The following is a 14,813-nucleotide window of genomic DNA, read 5'->3' as shown; positions in this document are numbered from 1 at the left end:
AAGCATTACGGTATTGTGGCCTATATGGGTTGCATGCTCGCCTCGCAATCTGAAATTTTTCTTTAATACCACGCTGACGTCATCAGGGATTTTTTCTGACCACTTTTGCGGTCAACAACGCCAGGTTTCGTTGCCGGTTGGACATATGATACTCTCACATTTAAAAACAAAAAACGTCCATGTTTTTGCGATGTCAGCGCACGTGCAAAAGGTCTAAATTATTCTGGAAACCTCCGCTGTGGCGTCTCTCGTAGCCCATGCGTCTATTTAATTATCAATGCGTTAGCATTACAAGGGTCGATGCAAGTGGAAATGGCGTTCGCCGTCTGCCAGTTTTTGGATTGGATTGGATTGGACTTGGGGCTTATCCCTTTGTAACGGGCGGACATTACACGAACGTCCTAGCCAACTTTGTGACGCTACGGCGAAGACTGTCCCGCCGTGTTATCACCACCACCTAACGCTTCAGTCCACTCCAGTTTTCAAGGCGGCGCTTTGTTGTTTCGACCGCCCTGGCCTTGGTAATGGCTTCCTGGTTGTTCATTTCACTGTCGCCCGCACTGCCCTCTGCCGGTTGCCCTGTGTCAAAACCTAGCCAGACCTAGCGCCTGCGGAAGGGTACATCCACTCGGTTGCCAGGGGTGGAGCGATCGACATGACAGCACCACATGCTCGATCGTCTCCTCTTCCTGTCCACACATCGTGCACAAGAAGACCGCATTGTCCTGGCCGGCAATCCGGGCTTGCCACTTCTTAGTGCGCAGCACTCCCGCCCGAGCCTCGAAGAGTAGGGCACTGCCAAGGGAGTTGTCGTAGAAGCGCTCCTGCGCAATCTCTCGTTTGTGCGCAGAATACAATCCGAGAGCTGGCTTGGCTTCTGCATTGGTCTGCCAGAGGCAGGTGGCCCACCCTGCCACTGTGGCAGCCTATAATCGGGTATAGTGTACTTCCTCGGATATAACGAACCTTAGTATGCACGGAGCAAAAGATCAAGGCACATCGCCATCGACATCACGAGTCGTCTGGCTGCTTTGGTTTTCAATGCGGTGTGGTGCCGGCGTTTGTACAGCGTGCAAGCGGAAATCGCGAAGCAATACAACAAGAACGGCACATCGACTGAATGGCACGTTAAAAGTGCAAATGAGCGCATGTACTGTTGGTGCTAATAGTGACAGCTGGGCTCCGTGAAGCTGCCACGCTGACTGACGACCAGCACCTATGGCTGCGGTAGAGGTCCAGGTATCGCGCTACATTGACAACGTTTTGGTGAGTTTCATTAAGCTGCCGCTGTTCTTTCGCGTGCCGTAACATTGTACATACGCCGTGCATGGATAATAGGGTAATTAAGCAGTAAAAGTGCCGATGTTGGCGACGTATTCTGTCGAGCTGATCAGGGGTCTGTTTAGAGTTGCCAGTGTGGTGCGCTGCGTGAACAAAAACAGGAGAATTTATCTTGCGTAGGTTTGTCTTCAGTGTAATCGCACAGCTGGCCGCGAAGTGTGCAGTTTTGATCATTTAGCGAGAAAAAACGCAGTAAGGGGAGACGAGACACAGGCGCTAACAACTGAAATTGTATTGCTCTGACAACTTGAATAAACAGCGCGAACGAAGACGAGCACAAAAGACAAGCAGACAAGCATTGCCGGGATTGTGAATGGGCAAAGAAAGAGAAAGAAGAGTGCGTACCGCTATATTGTGAAACTAAGGTCATTGCCAAAAATCGGGAAAAAACTGCAAGGGAAATTATCGAGGCCTACAACATATTGAAGCAGGGAAATGCATGTATCAGCACTCCTTCGCTAACACTACCGCAAAAAGAACTGTCACTCCTGGGGGCTGGTAATCTCTGCTTGGTTTTTTTGCGCTTTGTATATCTTTCACTCTCTGCCGACATCCATGTATTTATACTTGTATGATCAGCAATAAACCCTCAGTTGTTAGTCAGCGCTGTGTCGTCCGTCTGCTTGTCTTTTGTGCTCGTCTTCGTTCGCGCTGTTTATTCAAGATGCTTAACCAACTAGCCTACCAAAACGTGTTAATGCTCTGACAAATCAATAAATATACTCAAGGCATCAAAACAAAAAGGATAAAACATGAATCATAGACAATCGCAGCAGGAAATCATGACTGCTGAGCTGTCGAAAGGAAACGAAATTCTTTATCAAGAAGGGCCACGGATGCGGTGCTGATACAGTGCCTGTGTCTCGTCTCCCCTTTCTGCGGCCTTCGTGAAGTTTGCGCTTTTTTCATTGTGATGGAAAACCGGCTCTTTCCTCATTGGCGTTGCATAACCCTCCTCGCAGCGGCGCCCCTCCTCCTCCGCTCTAAGAGTGTGTTCCTCGTATCCTCCCGTTTTCGTTTGCTTACTGGATGTTTCTATTGCAATGCAAACGAGGAAAGAGCCGTACAACCACCTTTCATGAGCCGCGCAGCGTTTTCGTGTTTGGCCTTCGTGGAAAAATAAATAAATAAAAGCACTAACTTCGTCGTTCTTACGCTACAAATGCGGGGGTCTGTCCTAATTTTTTGCTTCCCTTCAGCAAAATGACACCCTGGAAGAAGTGTTCAACTCCTTCATCATCCACTCGCAAGAAATGCAGGAATTCAAGGAGCGGACATACCAAGAAGACATAAAGACCTTGTTTTCTGGTATTCCACAGGTGGGCATTAATATACTTTTCGGACAACGCAAAAGCTATAGTTTAATATTTCAAATACTGGAAAGATTATAAAGTAGTAGTAGTAGAAGACGTTTATTCGGCCAAAATTTACAGGCCGAGCATGTCGACCGCCTGGGCGACCAGAAGTCGCTGTTCTTCCTCCCCTTCAGCGCCAAGCCAGTCAAGCCAGGTGGTGATGGATAAAGAATGGAGGGGGGGTGGGGGGGGGTAGGAACCCGACTGCTGAGCAGCCGGGCAATAGAAGAGGCAATGGGCAAGGTCCGCATAGATACAGGGGCAGTTGGGACAGGAAGGGTCCGATCGATAGCGATAGAGGAAGAGGCGAGACGGGGTGATGACTGCATTCATTTGAACGTGCCGAAGAAGGCAAACCTCCGGCACTGTGAGTGATGGATGAGGGGGAGGGTAAAGGCGTTTGTCGAGGCGGAGCTCGAGGTAGACCTCTTTTATGGTGCGGCGAAGGGTGAGTCTCCCACCGTCCTCCGAGGGCTTGGGCCAGGGGATCAACGGTGCCGCCCGGAAAAGTGTGTCACGGGCGAGCTGATGAGCCAGCTCATTGCCATCAATTCCTGAATGCCCAGGGACCCAGCGGAGAAAAACGATGGAAGGCTGCAATGCGGAGACCGCTTGTTCGACCTCCTGTTGAAGAGAAGGGGTTAGGGTGCGTTTCTGTATGTGGTGTATAGCGGCTTGTGAGTCTGAATAGACTGTGTACTCTTGAAGAGAGGGAAGGAGGGCAAATGACTGGAGGGCATGCGCAATGGCAAGGACCTCGAGGGACAATGCATCCGGAGGACGTAGAAACGGCCCGCTGGTGTGAGTTTCAGGAGCGGGGAGGTGGGGGTGGTACAGGGCGTAGCCGCAGGAATCTCGAGGAGCCACGAAGGAGGCATCCATGTAAGCTACACCCTGGGTATCAAAGAGAGGAGATAAAGTATTGGAAAGGTATATTTTGTGACCCCATTGATGCATCTTTTGAAGCTTCATTACAGAGCAGGAATCTGCACACATGATTTACTTGTTGCTTATGTGTAAGTAATTTTATGTGGAACTCAAAATATACTACTAAAGCGGCAACTACTAGACAGTTCATGTTGTGTTTTTTACTGGGATGTATTTTCTTGAAACCATTTGCATCTCGGTGCATGCTTGTTCTGTCTGCGCAAGCTCTGCAGATCGCTCACACGTTTCTCTGTTTTAGGAATCCCTGGATGGTGCTCTGAAGCAGTATGTGTCTGCAGTCTCCAGCCTGAGCAACCACCGTCAGATGCAAACCTTATTATCCCTCTTGCATCATGCAGTCACCGCTGGTGTCGTTCAGCCGAAGTGAGTATGCGCACATCTGTTAGCATTGTGTTTGTGCGACATTTTTTACCAGTGAGGAAGTCAGGTTGGAGGAACCAGTGTATTTTATATGTCAGTGTGTGTGTCATGTTTCATTCATACTCTGTATAATGCGAGAGAAAAGGGTGAGGATGTATGAATAAACGAAGGAAAGCTTAGTCTCATTAGTCAAAGTATGGCTTGCCTCAAAGAAATGATGCATATATTTAGACTACAAGGAGTATTAGCCTGCTCTACAGCACCTGTCAGTTTTTTGATCAAGCACCTCAACATACTTGGTTGCCTCTCGGAAGACACCATGCCTGCATGGGAACTCTGGGGGCTGTGTTTTTGTGGGTTGTGCTGGCTTTTTTCAGACAAGGAAGCAAAAAATAAAGAAACATGCAAGACCCTTGCTTCTTCAAATCCTTGCCAAGGAGTGCTTTAATGTATGCAAGATTGTGCTTTGGAATGCTGCCAGATGCTTTCTCTGGGTGCATGCTCTTGTGGCATTCATGTGGCCAGACAATCTCCCCAGCTGTTGCTATGTCAACAGTACCAACTGTGTTCCCTCTACACAACAATGCGGTGCTCAAGTGAGGCTGGTAAGGGTGTTGTGGATACCCCCTATGCTGCAACACGCACCATATAAGCGCAGCAGATAGAACAGTTATCGAAGACAGAAACAGCGTGTCATTTCTTGTGTATGGCGTGACTTCAGGCATATTTTGCTTCACTGTTATGTGGTCTGATAACGTCGGTGCGAAAGACAGTATTTGGAGCTGTGCCGAGTTAATTTTTGTACGGAAAAGTATATTAATAAAGAAAAATTTCATGTGGTAGCATTTATTTTTATGAGCTCTATTTGTTTGACTATTCATTGATTTGCTGTTCCTGGCTACGGTTCTATATAGAGTAACTGCTCTATGTGGTTGGTACATTTCAGTGCCTAAGTTAGCTGAGGCTTAATTTTTGGTACTTGCTTTGTCTGCTACCAGGGATGCCTTTTTTGAATGCTTTTGAACAGTGCTTTGGCCTGAAATTTTCTCTGGGATGAAGCAAAAAAGGCCTCAAAGATTATATTGAACATGTCATCTGTGAAAACTATTGACTGAAAACTGAGCAGCAGACATTTGTCTGGCAAAAGTCAGTGATTGGTGACTAGAGTGAAGCATTATAGCAAAGATGTCATTTCAGTTTGAGTCACAAGAAGGATGTTGCACTAAATTGGCCTAATATATGTGTGTCTACAATTACAGACCTGTGTGTGACGCCCTACTGGCCACGGACAAGTTTCACTACACAGCTGAGGAGTACTGGTGTCAGTCGCTGTGCCTGATCCAGAAGATTGTGGCGGGAATCGACTACAAGGTTTGTGTTTTGCACCATTTTCCACTTTTTTTTTCTAATCTACTCAGCTTGAAAGCATTGTCAAGTTACTTCCCTGTGGTATCTTTCAGGGTGTCCGGGACCTCCTGAAGACAATTTTTGACAAGGCTCTATCGATTCCGCCATCAGTTAACATATCTCTGATGAGGCAACTCAACACCCTCAGCAGTGTAAGTTTATGACTTCATTTTTACACATTGTTTTCTGCACCCTGCTACAGCTGTTGCTTAAGAGTCTGAATTCCATAAGAATTGCTTGTGCAGGTAGTTAGAAACTTTTTTTTGGCTCACAGACATTAAAGAACTTAAAGTTGCAACCTTGTTCTTTGGAAGTTGAACATCTACTTCAGATTCCAAGCAAGCCTTGAGTGTGCTTTTAAGGTTTGGGTTCGCAATCTTTTTAGCCTGCGCGGACCGTCATGGCTTTCAAAATTTTCTTAGGGACCCCTCTTGTCACGGCACACTTTTACCAATGCCCGAAGGCACAGTTTTATGCTTGGGTGTCCGGCAGTGGGGTTGCGAATGCTGACGCCAATGGCGCAAAATTGATGAAATGCCTAAGAATAGCGAACACTGTAACTATTAGGCCACCGCAACAGCCTAGCTATTAGAGCATCCGCCTCAGAGAGAGGCGCTGGACTTGTAGGTAAGAAGTCAGTTTTTATTGGCGAGCGCCCAGAGGTGCATTTTTACCAGCGGGTGCCTGGCGGTGTGCTGTGCGAATGGCGCCGCTGACACTGCATTTTTTTTTTTTTTTGGCCGCGGTGGCTCAGCGGTTATGGTGCTCGGCTGCTGACCCGAAAGGCGCGGGTTCGATCCCGGCCGCGGCGGCTAGAATTTCTTTGGAGGAGAAATTCTAGTGGCCCGTGTACTGTGCGATGTCAGTGCACGTTAAAGAACCCCAGGTGGTCGAAATTTCCGGAGCCCTCCACTACGGCGTCTCTCATAGCCTTAGTCGCTTTGGGACGTTAAACCCCATAAACCAACCAACCGACACTGCATTTTTAAAGGAACGAGCAAAGAACAGCAAACACTGTGAAACCCTTCCAAAGAACCTGAGCATTTTGCACAAGCCAGTTTGAAAGCTCCTGCTTGAAGATCTAACTGCGCCATATCAGGGCATTGAGAGTGGGCCAGTAAATCATCTGAATGTCTGTTTGATGATGGAATTGGAGGACCCAGGAGTGAAGGGTATCACTGTGTCAGTGAGAAAGTGTTCCCGTTTTCTGCTGTCTGGATGAACAGTGGCAGAACCTAAGTGAAGCACTATAGTTAGTGGACTTTCATGTTCCACAGCCAACTGAGAGACAATGAAGCAGGCTGTAGTGGAGGGCTTCAGAATAACTTTAGTGGCCTGGAGTTTTCTTGCATTATTTTGCCTCCATCAAGGTACGATTTCATGACTATAATTCTAGGGCAGAACCTATGGGGCAGAAACGTGGAGGCTAACAAAGAGGGTTCAGCTTAAGTTAAGAACAACGCAGTGAGCTACGGAAAGGAAAATGATAGGTGTAACGTGAAGAGATCGGAAGAGGGCGGAGTGGGTGAGGGAACAAACGCGGGTTAATGACATCTTAGTTGAAATCAAGAGGAAGAAATGGGCTTGGGCAGGGCATGTAATGCGAAGGCAAGATAACCGCTGGTCCTTAAGGGTAACGGAGTGGATTCCAAGAGAAAGCAAACTTAGCAGGGGACGGCAGAAAGTTAGGTGGGCAGATGAGATTAAGAAGTTTGCGGGGATACAGTGGCGGCAACTGAGAAAGGACAGGGTTAATTGGAGAGACATGGGAGAGGCCTTTGCCCTGCAGTGGGTGTAATCAGGCTGATGATGATGATGAATTCTAGGGTGAGTGATGGAATTTTGGAAAATAGGCATAGTCTAGCTTTTTTTCCGTGGCACCCAAGACTTCATTCTTGAGTGAAGGCCTGCCTGCCTGTTCCTTTGTGCTGATCTTCCTTACTACTCCTTGCTGTGTTGGTTCTTTAGAAGTGAGCCTAGTGACTGCAGTTGTTTGACTGACTGCTACTGTCTGCGCTGGTCAGGTGCTGGAACACATTTTTGACCGCAACGCTGCTCTCCTGCCAAGCTACCTCATCTTTGACGACGTCCAGAAGCGAATGGCATCTAAGGCAGGCTGGCCACATTGGGTACGTTTTGCACCATGCGACCCGCATCATAACGCGAGGGCCATTTCCACTGTTGGTGAGATGCAACTGCCGTTTTCAAGAACTCGGCCTAGCGTCAACCTTCCGCATTTGTTGAGTTGCTGTGTCAAAGCTAGTGCCAGTGTTCCGTTGTGAGGAGACGGCCTCATACTAAAAATGCCATCCATATTTCTTCACATCTGTTTTTTGTGTAAGATGGTTCTTAAAGGGACTATGAAATAAATTTATTGAGATTACGTAAAGATAGGCAATCCATCACTCGTCACCCCAGCGCAAGAATTTTTGAGCTAGCATCAATAACAACGAAGTTATAGACGATTAAAAATCACGCTCCTCCTCTCCCCCTCAACTTGTACGCGTGGGGAACCATAAAAAAATAAAGAAAACAGCTCCGGCACTGGGCACTGCCCATGAATACGTCATTCGCTGACGTTCGGTTTACGACTTCCGGTTGTCACACTCCCGAGGAGCAGCGTGCGTCGGCAGCGTCTCTCCGGTCTCTGCGCTTTCTTGGCTCCCGAACTCGCGACAGAAAGAGGCGACAGAGGTAAATTGAAACCATACGCGCGAAGGCAATGCCTAGCTGGCTCACGCTTGCCCAAGGGGGTCGCACGGCGGCTCGAGCAGACGTCGAGCAGACGTCATGGGACTAGTGACGTCTGTTTTCCTGATTTTGGTTCCAAAATGGCTCCCTACGAAGACACCAAACGGCCCGCGAATTTTAAAAAACGCGATTTTTAAAAATTCATAATAAATTGCCGGCTCAGTTCCGACGACTCATACTTGGTGTCAATGCTTCTGAGCATCACTTCTAACATTTACAAGCGGCTTTTAATTCTTTGCATGGTCCCTTTAACTGAGTCTTTTAGCATGTGCTCTGCAGCTAATTATACATGCTCAGCAGCGTTGTCTCATATTCTGTGCGGAATTTTGTCATGTTATGCACGAGGTTGGTAAGCCGATCTTGTTAGCTTTCATTAATGGCACAATGCATGTGTGTGGATCTTCTCTGTGAACTGAGTATTGGAAAGACGGGAGTAGTACATAAAGCACGTGCAAGTGCTCAAGTCTGCTGCGCAGTAGTGGCCAGTGCTGAGACGTTTGATGCACCGATATTGTGACATCATGTATTCCAGGCGCTGGCTGTGTGCCAATATTGTGTGAATTCAGAAATGATGGGGTCGCACAATTTAGAGTGATAACCTAATCTAGGGGGTTATTTTTGCAGTACACTTTTCGCATTAGTTCCTCGTGAAGTTTTTGTGGAAGTTCTTGTTTTAACTTTCGTTTTTGTTTTGTCTCCCTGTTGTCTTCCTTCTGGTGCACCAGAAATTCGCCAAGCTTGTGTCCGACTTTGTGGACAGCTTTCAGCCATGTGCCCAGATGGTGACTATTGTCGGTGAGTAAAAGCCTGCTTGCCATGGCTATAATGTGTGCAGTGCTCATGATGGAATGATTACACAGGTAACTTAGGCTCTCTTGTTGTAATTTTTGAAATGTTTTTGTGAAGTTCAGGTTTATGTCATGTGCATTAAAAGCTGCCTTGAGCTCAGTTTCTTGGTATAGGACAGCATCTAGAACACAAAAAAGACAGAGTGCCAAATTGTAAAAACTTCACATGTTATCTCATCCAGTGTCTCTTGCAACCTCCATATTGTCCTTGTTGTGTAACCCAACTGCTCCTATCATGGCCCTGTCACCGTACTAGTGCAGTGTTTTACTTTCCTGCACCAACTTACCGTTTTAATTTGCACAAGACTCAAAGCTGAAAGTTTGTTTGTCATTCGGGATGTTCAGTTGTGTTTGCACTTTTGACTGGCAAGATGAACAAGCTGCTTGAACTACGTACCTTTGAATCTTGGGTGTTTTTTTTCTTCTTTGAAGTAGTTTCTTGCTGATGATTCTGGATGATGAGATTGAAAGCAATGCCCTGTCGTTGGTCGAAGTTGAATTGTCTACAGTTATTCTGTTTGTTGGCGCACGTGCAAGGTAGAGCAGCAGATGTATAGTTTAAGATCATGAGGTCTTGAACCAACTGTAATTGGCTTTTCACAGGCACAGAGAACGGTACCAGGCACTCTGTTCCCATGCAGAATTAGCATTTTCTGTCCTTACTTGTTTCTTTAAAAGATTGCGTTATCTGTTGACTAATCCTTCCAGATTCAGACAGCTCCTAATCGACCATCTCAACGACAAATAATTTTTTCCTGCACCCTATGTCAGCTTCCAAGCCCTGCAAACTGACCAGCCTGTTCTACTTCCAAAGTTGTAATCTGTTTTTGTTTATATTTCTGCTACACTCTGTCGTGACTTGATTATTTGAATTTGTTACTTCTGTCTTTTTTTCGTCTTGTTCTACTTTGTTTTTTTTTTCTATTCTATATTTTGTATTTTCTATATTTTTCTGTATTTCTATATTCCTTCTATATTTATATTCATGTATGACTGCTGAACACCCCTGTACCACCTCCCCCCAATATGTAGTGTCCCTAACGGGACCCTTAAAGGTGCACTGAAGAGGATTCTGAACATGTCTTTTTGCCGCGGGAACTCGATCCACACGTTCCTAGCATTCTTAGAAACAGTGACTTATTGCCCTGCGTGGCCAATTCCCCCATTTAAAACGAATTAACGTCCGGCTCCCGCCTTTCTTTTTTTAATTCTGCCTCGTACGGTGGGCGGAGTCGACCAACGCATGGAGCGCCTTTCACCCAGTCCCGTGGAGGCTTTGCTTTCGCTTTATTTTGTTTTTTAGGTTTCCATGAATAAATAGTTTCATTCGCAGGTAATATAGCCGCAAAATAAGCCAGAACAAATAAAAATACGCGCGGACTATTTGCTACTACGGACTACTACGGATTACTCCGCCGATGGCAGAGCGGCAAGCCGCCACGGGACTGGGTGAAAGGCGCTCCACGCGTTGGTCGACTCCGCCCACCGTACGAGGCAGAATTCAAAAAAGAAAGGCGGGAGCCGGACGTTAATTCGATTTAATTGGGGAAATTGGCCACACAGGGCAGTAAATCGCAGTTTCTAAGAAAGCTCGGAACGTGTAGATTGAGTTCCCGCGGCAAAAAGACAAGTTCAGATTCCTCTTCAGTGCACCTTTAAGGGTTAATGATGATGATGATGACCCAAACCTCGTTTGATAAGCGTGGTCCTTGCCTCTCATTTGCTACACAGCAGGTGAATCACGCACGTGCATCGCGAGGCTTGTACACCCTCACCCTTTTGTCCTGTCTGTCCAGGTCGTTCCAAGCTTCGGCCCGTTGTAGGTCACTCAGGAACGTGCTGCACCGTTTGGAAACTGGACCCCAACACAGCCAAGTTTACCATGAAGGGACAGCTGCCCTACAGTGCGGTGAGCTCTCACAGCACCTGCGCAATTTTTACAGTCATATAAAAAAAAAGTCGTGCTTTTCTGGTTCAGTCTTCACACACGGTTAAAATAAAACTTTTAGGGGTCAATGTTAGGGGTCATCGGACGCTTCCTAATTCACATGGGTCTGACGCCGAGTAATGCGGATTGCCTCCTGAAAAGATTCCGCATCCAGATATGACCGGCATGGCGAGTGATTGTCGAATAGCACCACTTAGACTTGAATTGCGTGCTGCAGAATTGCCCGCACACCTCTGATGTCCACGCAACAGGAAGCAGGACGAAACACAGACTGCCCCATCTCTGAGAATAGCCCGACCGCTTAGTTTTGGTTTAGTTTTTCTGAGCTTGGCACCAACATGTGGCAATGGTGGCTGTCAGCCGCGCATCAGCCAGCCAACTGAGCCCCGTTACGTGCCGTCTCAGCAGTTGATTGACGCCGCTGTACATTTCCCTCGCTTCCATCCATGTGGTTCTTCATCGCGATGCGTCAAAACTTTGTGCTCATTACATGCCGTTCGCTGTTCGTGTATTTAAGTCTTCTTACATGTGATGCAACCGCTTGTGATGGGGTTCCGCCGCCACTGCATCGCACCGTGAAAGATGACACAGGGGCCCATTTTGTTGCTGAGAGTGTGCCAGTGTTGCCAATGTTGCCGAGAGTGTGCATCCAATAAAAAATTGGTGGAAATGTGAAAAATGTTCACCGTTGGATTGTCCTCATCTGAAAGCAAGGTGACCATCATGCAGTCTTTCGCAAAATTAATTTACCGCGATGCAGGTGGTTCTTGTCAGTTTTTTTTTTTTTGGTCATTCAATAAGTCTATCTTTTTTTCCAGTCCTTTGAAGTTCTGATTAACAAGCTTTTACTTACATGAGAATAGTGACAAAGGGCGGTGATATGACTCACTTCGTCATCAGTGAAGCTGAAGCTCAGAGGCTCGGAGTGTAATGTGTGGAACGTTTGCGCTGACTACTGCACAGCTGTCATGCTTGCCACCATTTCAGCGACGTCCGAATTGTTGCTTCTGCAGGAGGTGCAGCAGCCCCAGACAGAGCTGCTGCGGTATGTGCTGGAGCAGCCGTACTCGCGGGAGATGGTCTGCAGCATGCTGGGACTCACCAAGCAGGTCGGGTCCTTTGGTTTCGGCTTCCCTCCTTTGAGGCCTTTTTCTTCTTAGTGCGAAAGCACTGTTAGCCTCCTACCCTGCAAAATCCGCCTGCTTGCGTGAAGCCTCTGAGATAGTCATGCGCATAGCTGGCTCCTCGGTTAAGTGGATACCTCAGTAGGTATGCTGCATACATTGGCGTTGGCAACACTGTGGGAGAAACATGCCCACTGGCGTTCATTGGCGTTGGCAACGCTGTGGGAGAAACACGCCCACTGGTGTTCATTGGGTGTTCATTGGGTTCATTGGCGTTAGTGTGGACAACATTGTAGACTTCACTGATTTTGAGGAAAGGAAAGGTGCATAACTGGCTCCCCTGGGTCGGCGGACACCTCAACCATGCTTTGAGGTATATGGGGATGTTGTCCACCTGCAAAAAGCCATGCTTTTGCACAATATTTACAATATTGCTGTATGCTTAGCAGCACTAAACTGCCAGCCATTGTTTTTTTTTTTAGTTTTTCACTTGGCAGGACGTGCACTGCGCTGGGCAGTGCACTGGGCAATGCTTAGGTTTGGGGCTTTGCAAATATATAATGCTAGGTTTTGAAGTAATGTTTTTTTCTTTCCTCTTTTTTTTTCTTTTTTCCTTATGATTTTGGTATTCTAGTCCTGTTTTTGATTCCTGCATTGGATTTGCATTTTTTCTTCCATTGTGCCTCTGTATCATAGACAGCTTAGTCTAGTCATCCTGTGTATGTCGTGTGATCCCCTCCCCTCTAGATAGAAGCCCCCGCCCCACTGTTAAATAAATGTCTTCACCCACCCTTCGTCTACTTGCTGGTAAGTTTTGGCTCCTCATGTGACCTGCCTCAGGTCACCACAGGTATGTGTGTTGGTCAGCACCGTCGCATGGACTGTGTGTTCTCCTTCATGTTCGCGTGGATATGCGAGAACTTGTAAGACTGAGGTTGTCCAAATGCTTTGTCACATTCTGTAAGCAAACTGCCAGTACAGCTTAGGTTTCGCACATGCAGGGCATAACACGGTGGGTACCCAATATTGGGTAAGTCTGGAGTATTCTTGGGCACTTTGCTTACTGGCAGTGGCCTTCCTGCTGAAACCACTCTTGGAAGTGCCTGGCTATCAAAGGAAATCCCATTTAAGCACTTTTGGAATAATCGCAGAGGTTTGCCTTGGCGCCTTATTACTGCCAAATGTGCAAGACAAAACGTAAAATGTTTGTTTAAGTGGAGAACAAACAACTCTCTTCATGTCCTTTTTCTTATTACATATTCAGTGTTGAATGGCAACACTTTTCTGGAGTAAACTCATTGATTTGAGTGGTACATTTGCTGTAATGGCACAGAGGGGTGTTAGTCAGCACTGGCTGAACCATGCTCGTAAGAAGGTCCCCCGTCAGTGCTGACATTCTGGCATAAAGCACCCGGTTCTCTTTGGTACCCCATGCAGCAAAAGCAGCGGTGCCCGGTGCTGGAGCAGGAGCTGGTGGCGCTCGTCGTCCGTGCCATGGAGAAGTCGGAGCAGGAAGGCTCTGATGATCCCATCGAGCTCTTCTGGCAGAACCTGTCCAGCCAGCTCATCTACTTTGTGCTCTTCCAGTACGCCAACTTCCCACACATGGTGCTGGCACTGCACGACCAGGCAAGCTCTTCCTTTTAATGTGAAAGCATTACTATACGGCTCATCAGCAATGAAACTCGTTGTCCAGCAATGTCCAGAAAAAGTGGCATCCCAATGTCCGCTTGACCAGGCAAAGAAAATAAAATTTCGTCCCAAGGTGGAGGGAATTGAACCCAGGACTACTGGATTGCGAGGCAAGCCCGCAACATGTAGGCCACAAGACCGCTTTGCTACTTGGAGAACAAAGGGGAACCTATTACCGTTAAAATCCGTAAAACATTTTTTTCCCGTTTTTGCTATCCCCAAATTACACTTCGCATTACATGTGGGTCTGTATTATACACGGGTTTTTACGGTATATGCTTTGCCTTACGACTGTATGCTGGTAATGAGTAGGTGTGTCATGAGAAAGAGAGGGGAAAATAAAACAAAAGAAAACAATTCAGGAATGAAAAGGAAATACAAAACAATGCTTTTGCATCCAAAGCACGTGAATAGTCTCAAGTGCCCTCCGTAATTTACTTCCTCGTTCATGCATGCGCTACATGAGACACGAGAACACCTGTTGGATCCATAGCCAGTAGCTAGTTGTAGGGCCATGGATGGAGAAACCAAGTTTAATAAGTGGCACGCACTTTAATGACATTGTTAAAAGCTAAGAATCGCCACCGCGGTGGCTCAGTGGTTATCGTGCTCGGCTGCTGACCCGAAAGACGCGGGTTCGATCCCGGCCGCGGCGGCTGAATTTCTTTGGAGGAGAAATTCGAGGCCCGTGTACTGTGCGATGTCAGTGCACGTTAAAGAACCCCAGGTGGTCGAAATTTCCGGAGCCCTCCACTACGGCGTCCCTCATAGCCTTAGTCGCTTTGGGACGTTAAACCCCATAAAACCAAACCAAAAGCTAAGAATCGAGAAATGCGCCACGATCGTAGACTCAATAAACAGCTGAATGAGATCTAGGGCTTCGTATGGTCTGCAAGGGAAGAAGCTGTTTGATAACAGCATTGGTGGTTGTTATGAAACTAGGGGTTGGTAATCTCTGTAAGGCACAAAATACAAAGAATGAAGCAAGAAGGAGCGCATGATTCATTTATGCATCGTGTAACTAAGATCAAGCAATATT

General features: G+C 47.0%; 1 protein-coding gene across 2 annotated transcripts in view; it reads left to right on the top strand.

Moving 5' to 3' along the window:
* Positions 1-615: 615 nt before the first annotated feature.
* The window catches only part of MED23 (mediator complex subunit 23), a 59,981-nt gene continuing 45,783 nt past the window's right edge, over positions 616-14,813 (top strand). The window contains exons 1-10 of one of the 2 annotated variants that reach the window (XM_089551916.1): positions 616-1,266; positions 2,541-2,660; positions 3,883-4,007; positions 5,264-5,375; positions 5,465-5,563; positions 7,436-7,540; positions 8,888-8,957; positions 10,807-10,919; positions 11,972-12,067; positions 13,520-13,711. In XM_089551916.1, coding sequence (XP_089408042.1) covers positions 1,219-1,266; positions 2,541-2,660; positions 3,883-4,007; positions 5,264-5,375; positions 5,465-5,563; positions 7,436-7,540; positions 8,888-8,957; positions 10,807-10,919; positions 11,972-12,067; positions 13,520-13,711 — 1,080 coding nt within the window. In that variant the 5' untranslated portion in view covers positions 616-1,218. The remainder of the gene's footprint in view (positions 1,267-2,540; positions 2,661-3,882; positions 4,008-5,263; positions 5,376-5,464; positions 5,564-7,435; positions 7,541-8,887; positions 8,958-10,806; positions 10,920-11,971; positions 12,068-13,519; positions 13,712-14,813) is intronic. The other variant, XM_089551917.1, reaches the window with a different exon arrangement.

Source organism: Amblyomma mixtum, chromosome 7 (assembly GCF_055824585.1).
Source record: "Amblyomma mixtum isolate Tamu chromosome 7, ASM5582458v1, whole genome shotgun sequence".
Classification (NCBI taxonomy): domain Eukaryota; kingdom Metazoa; phylum Arthropoda; class Arachnida; order Ixodida; family Ixodidae; genus Amblyomma; species Amblyomma mixtum.
Note: the sequence above shows the minus strand (reverse complement) of the source record. Positions and strands in the feature narration are given on the sequence as shown.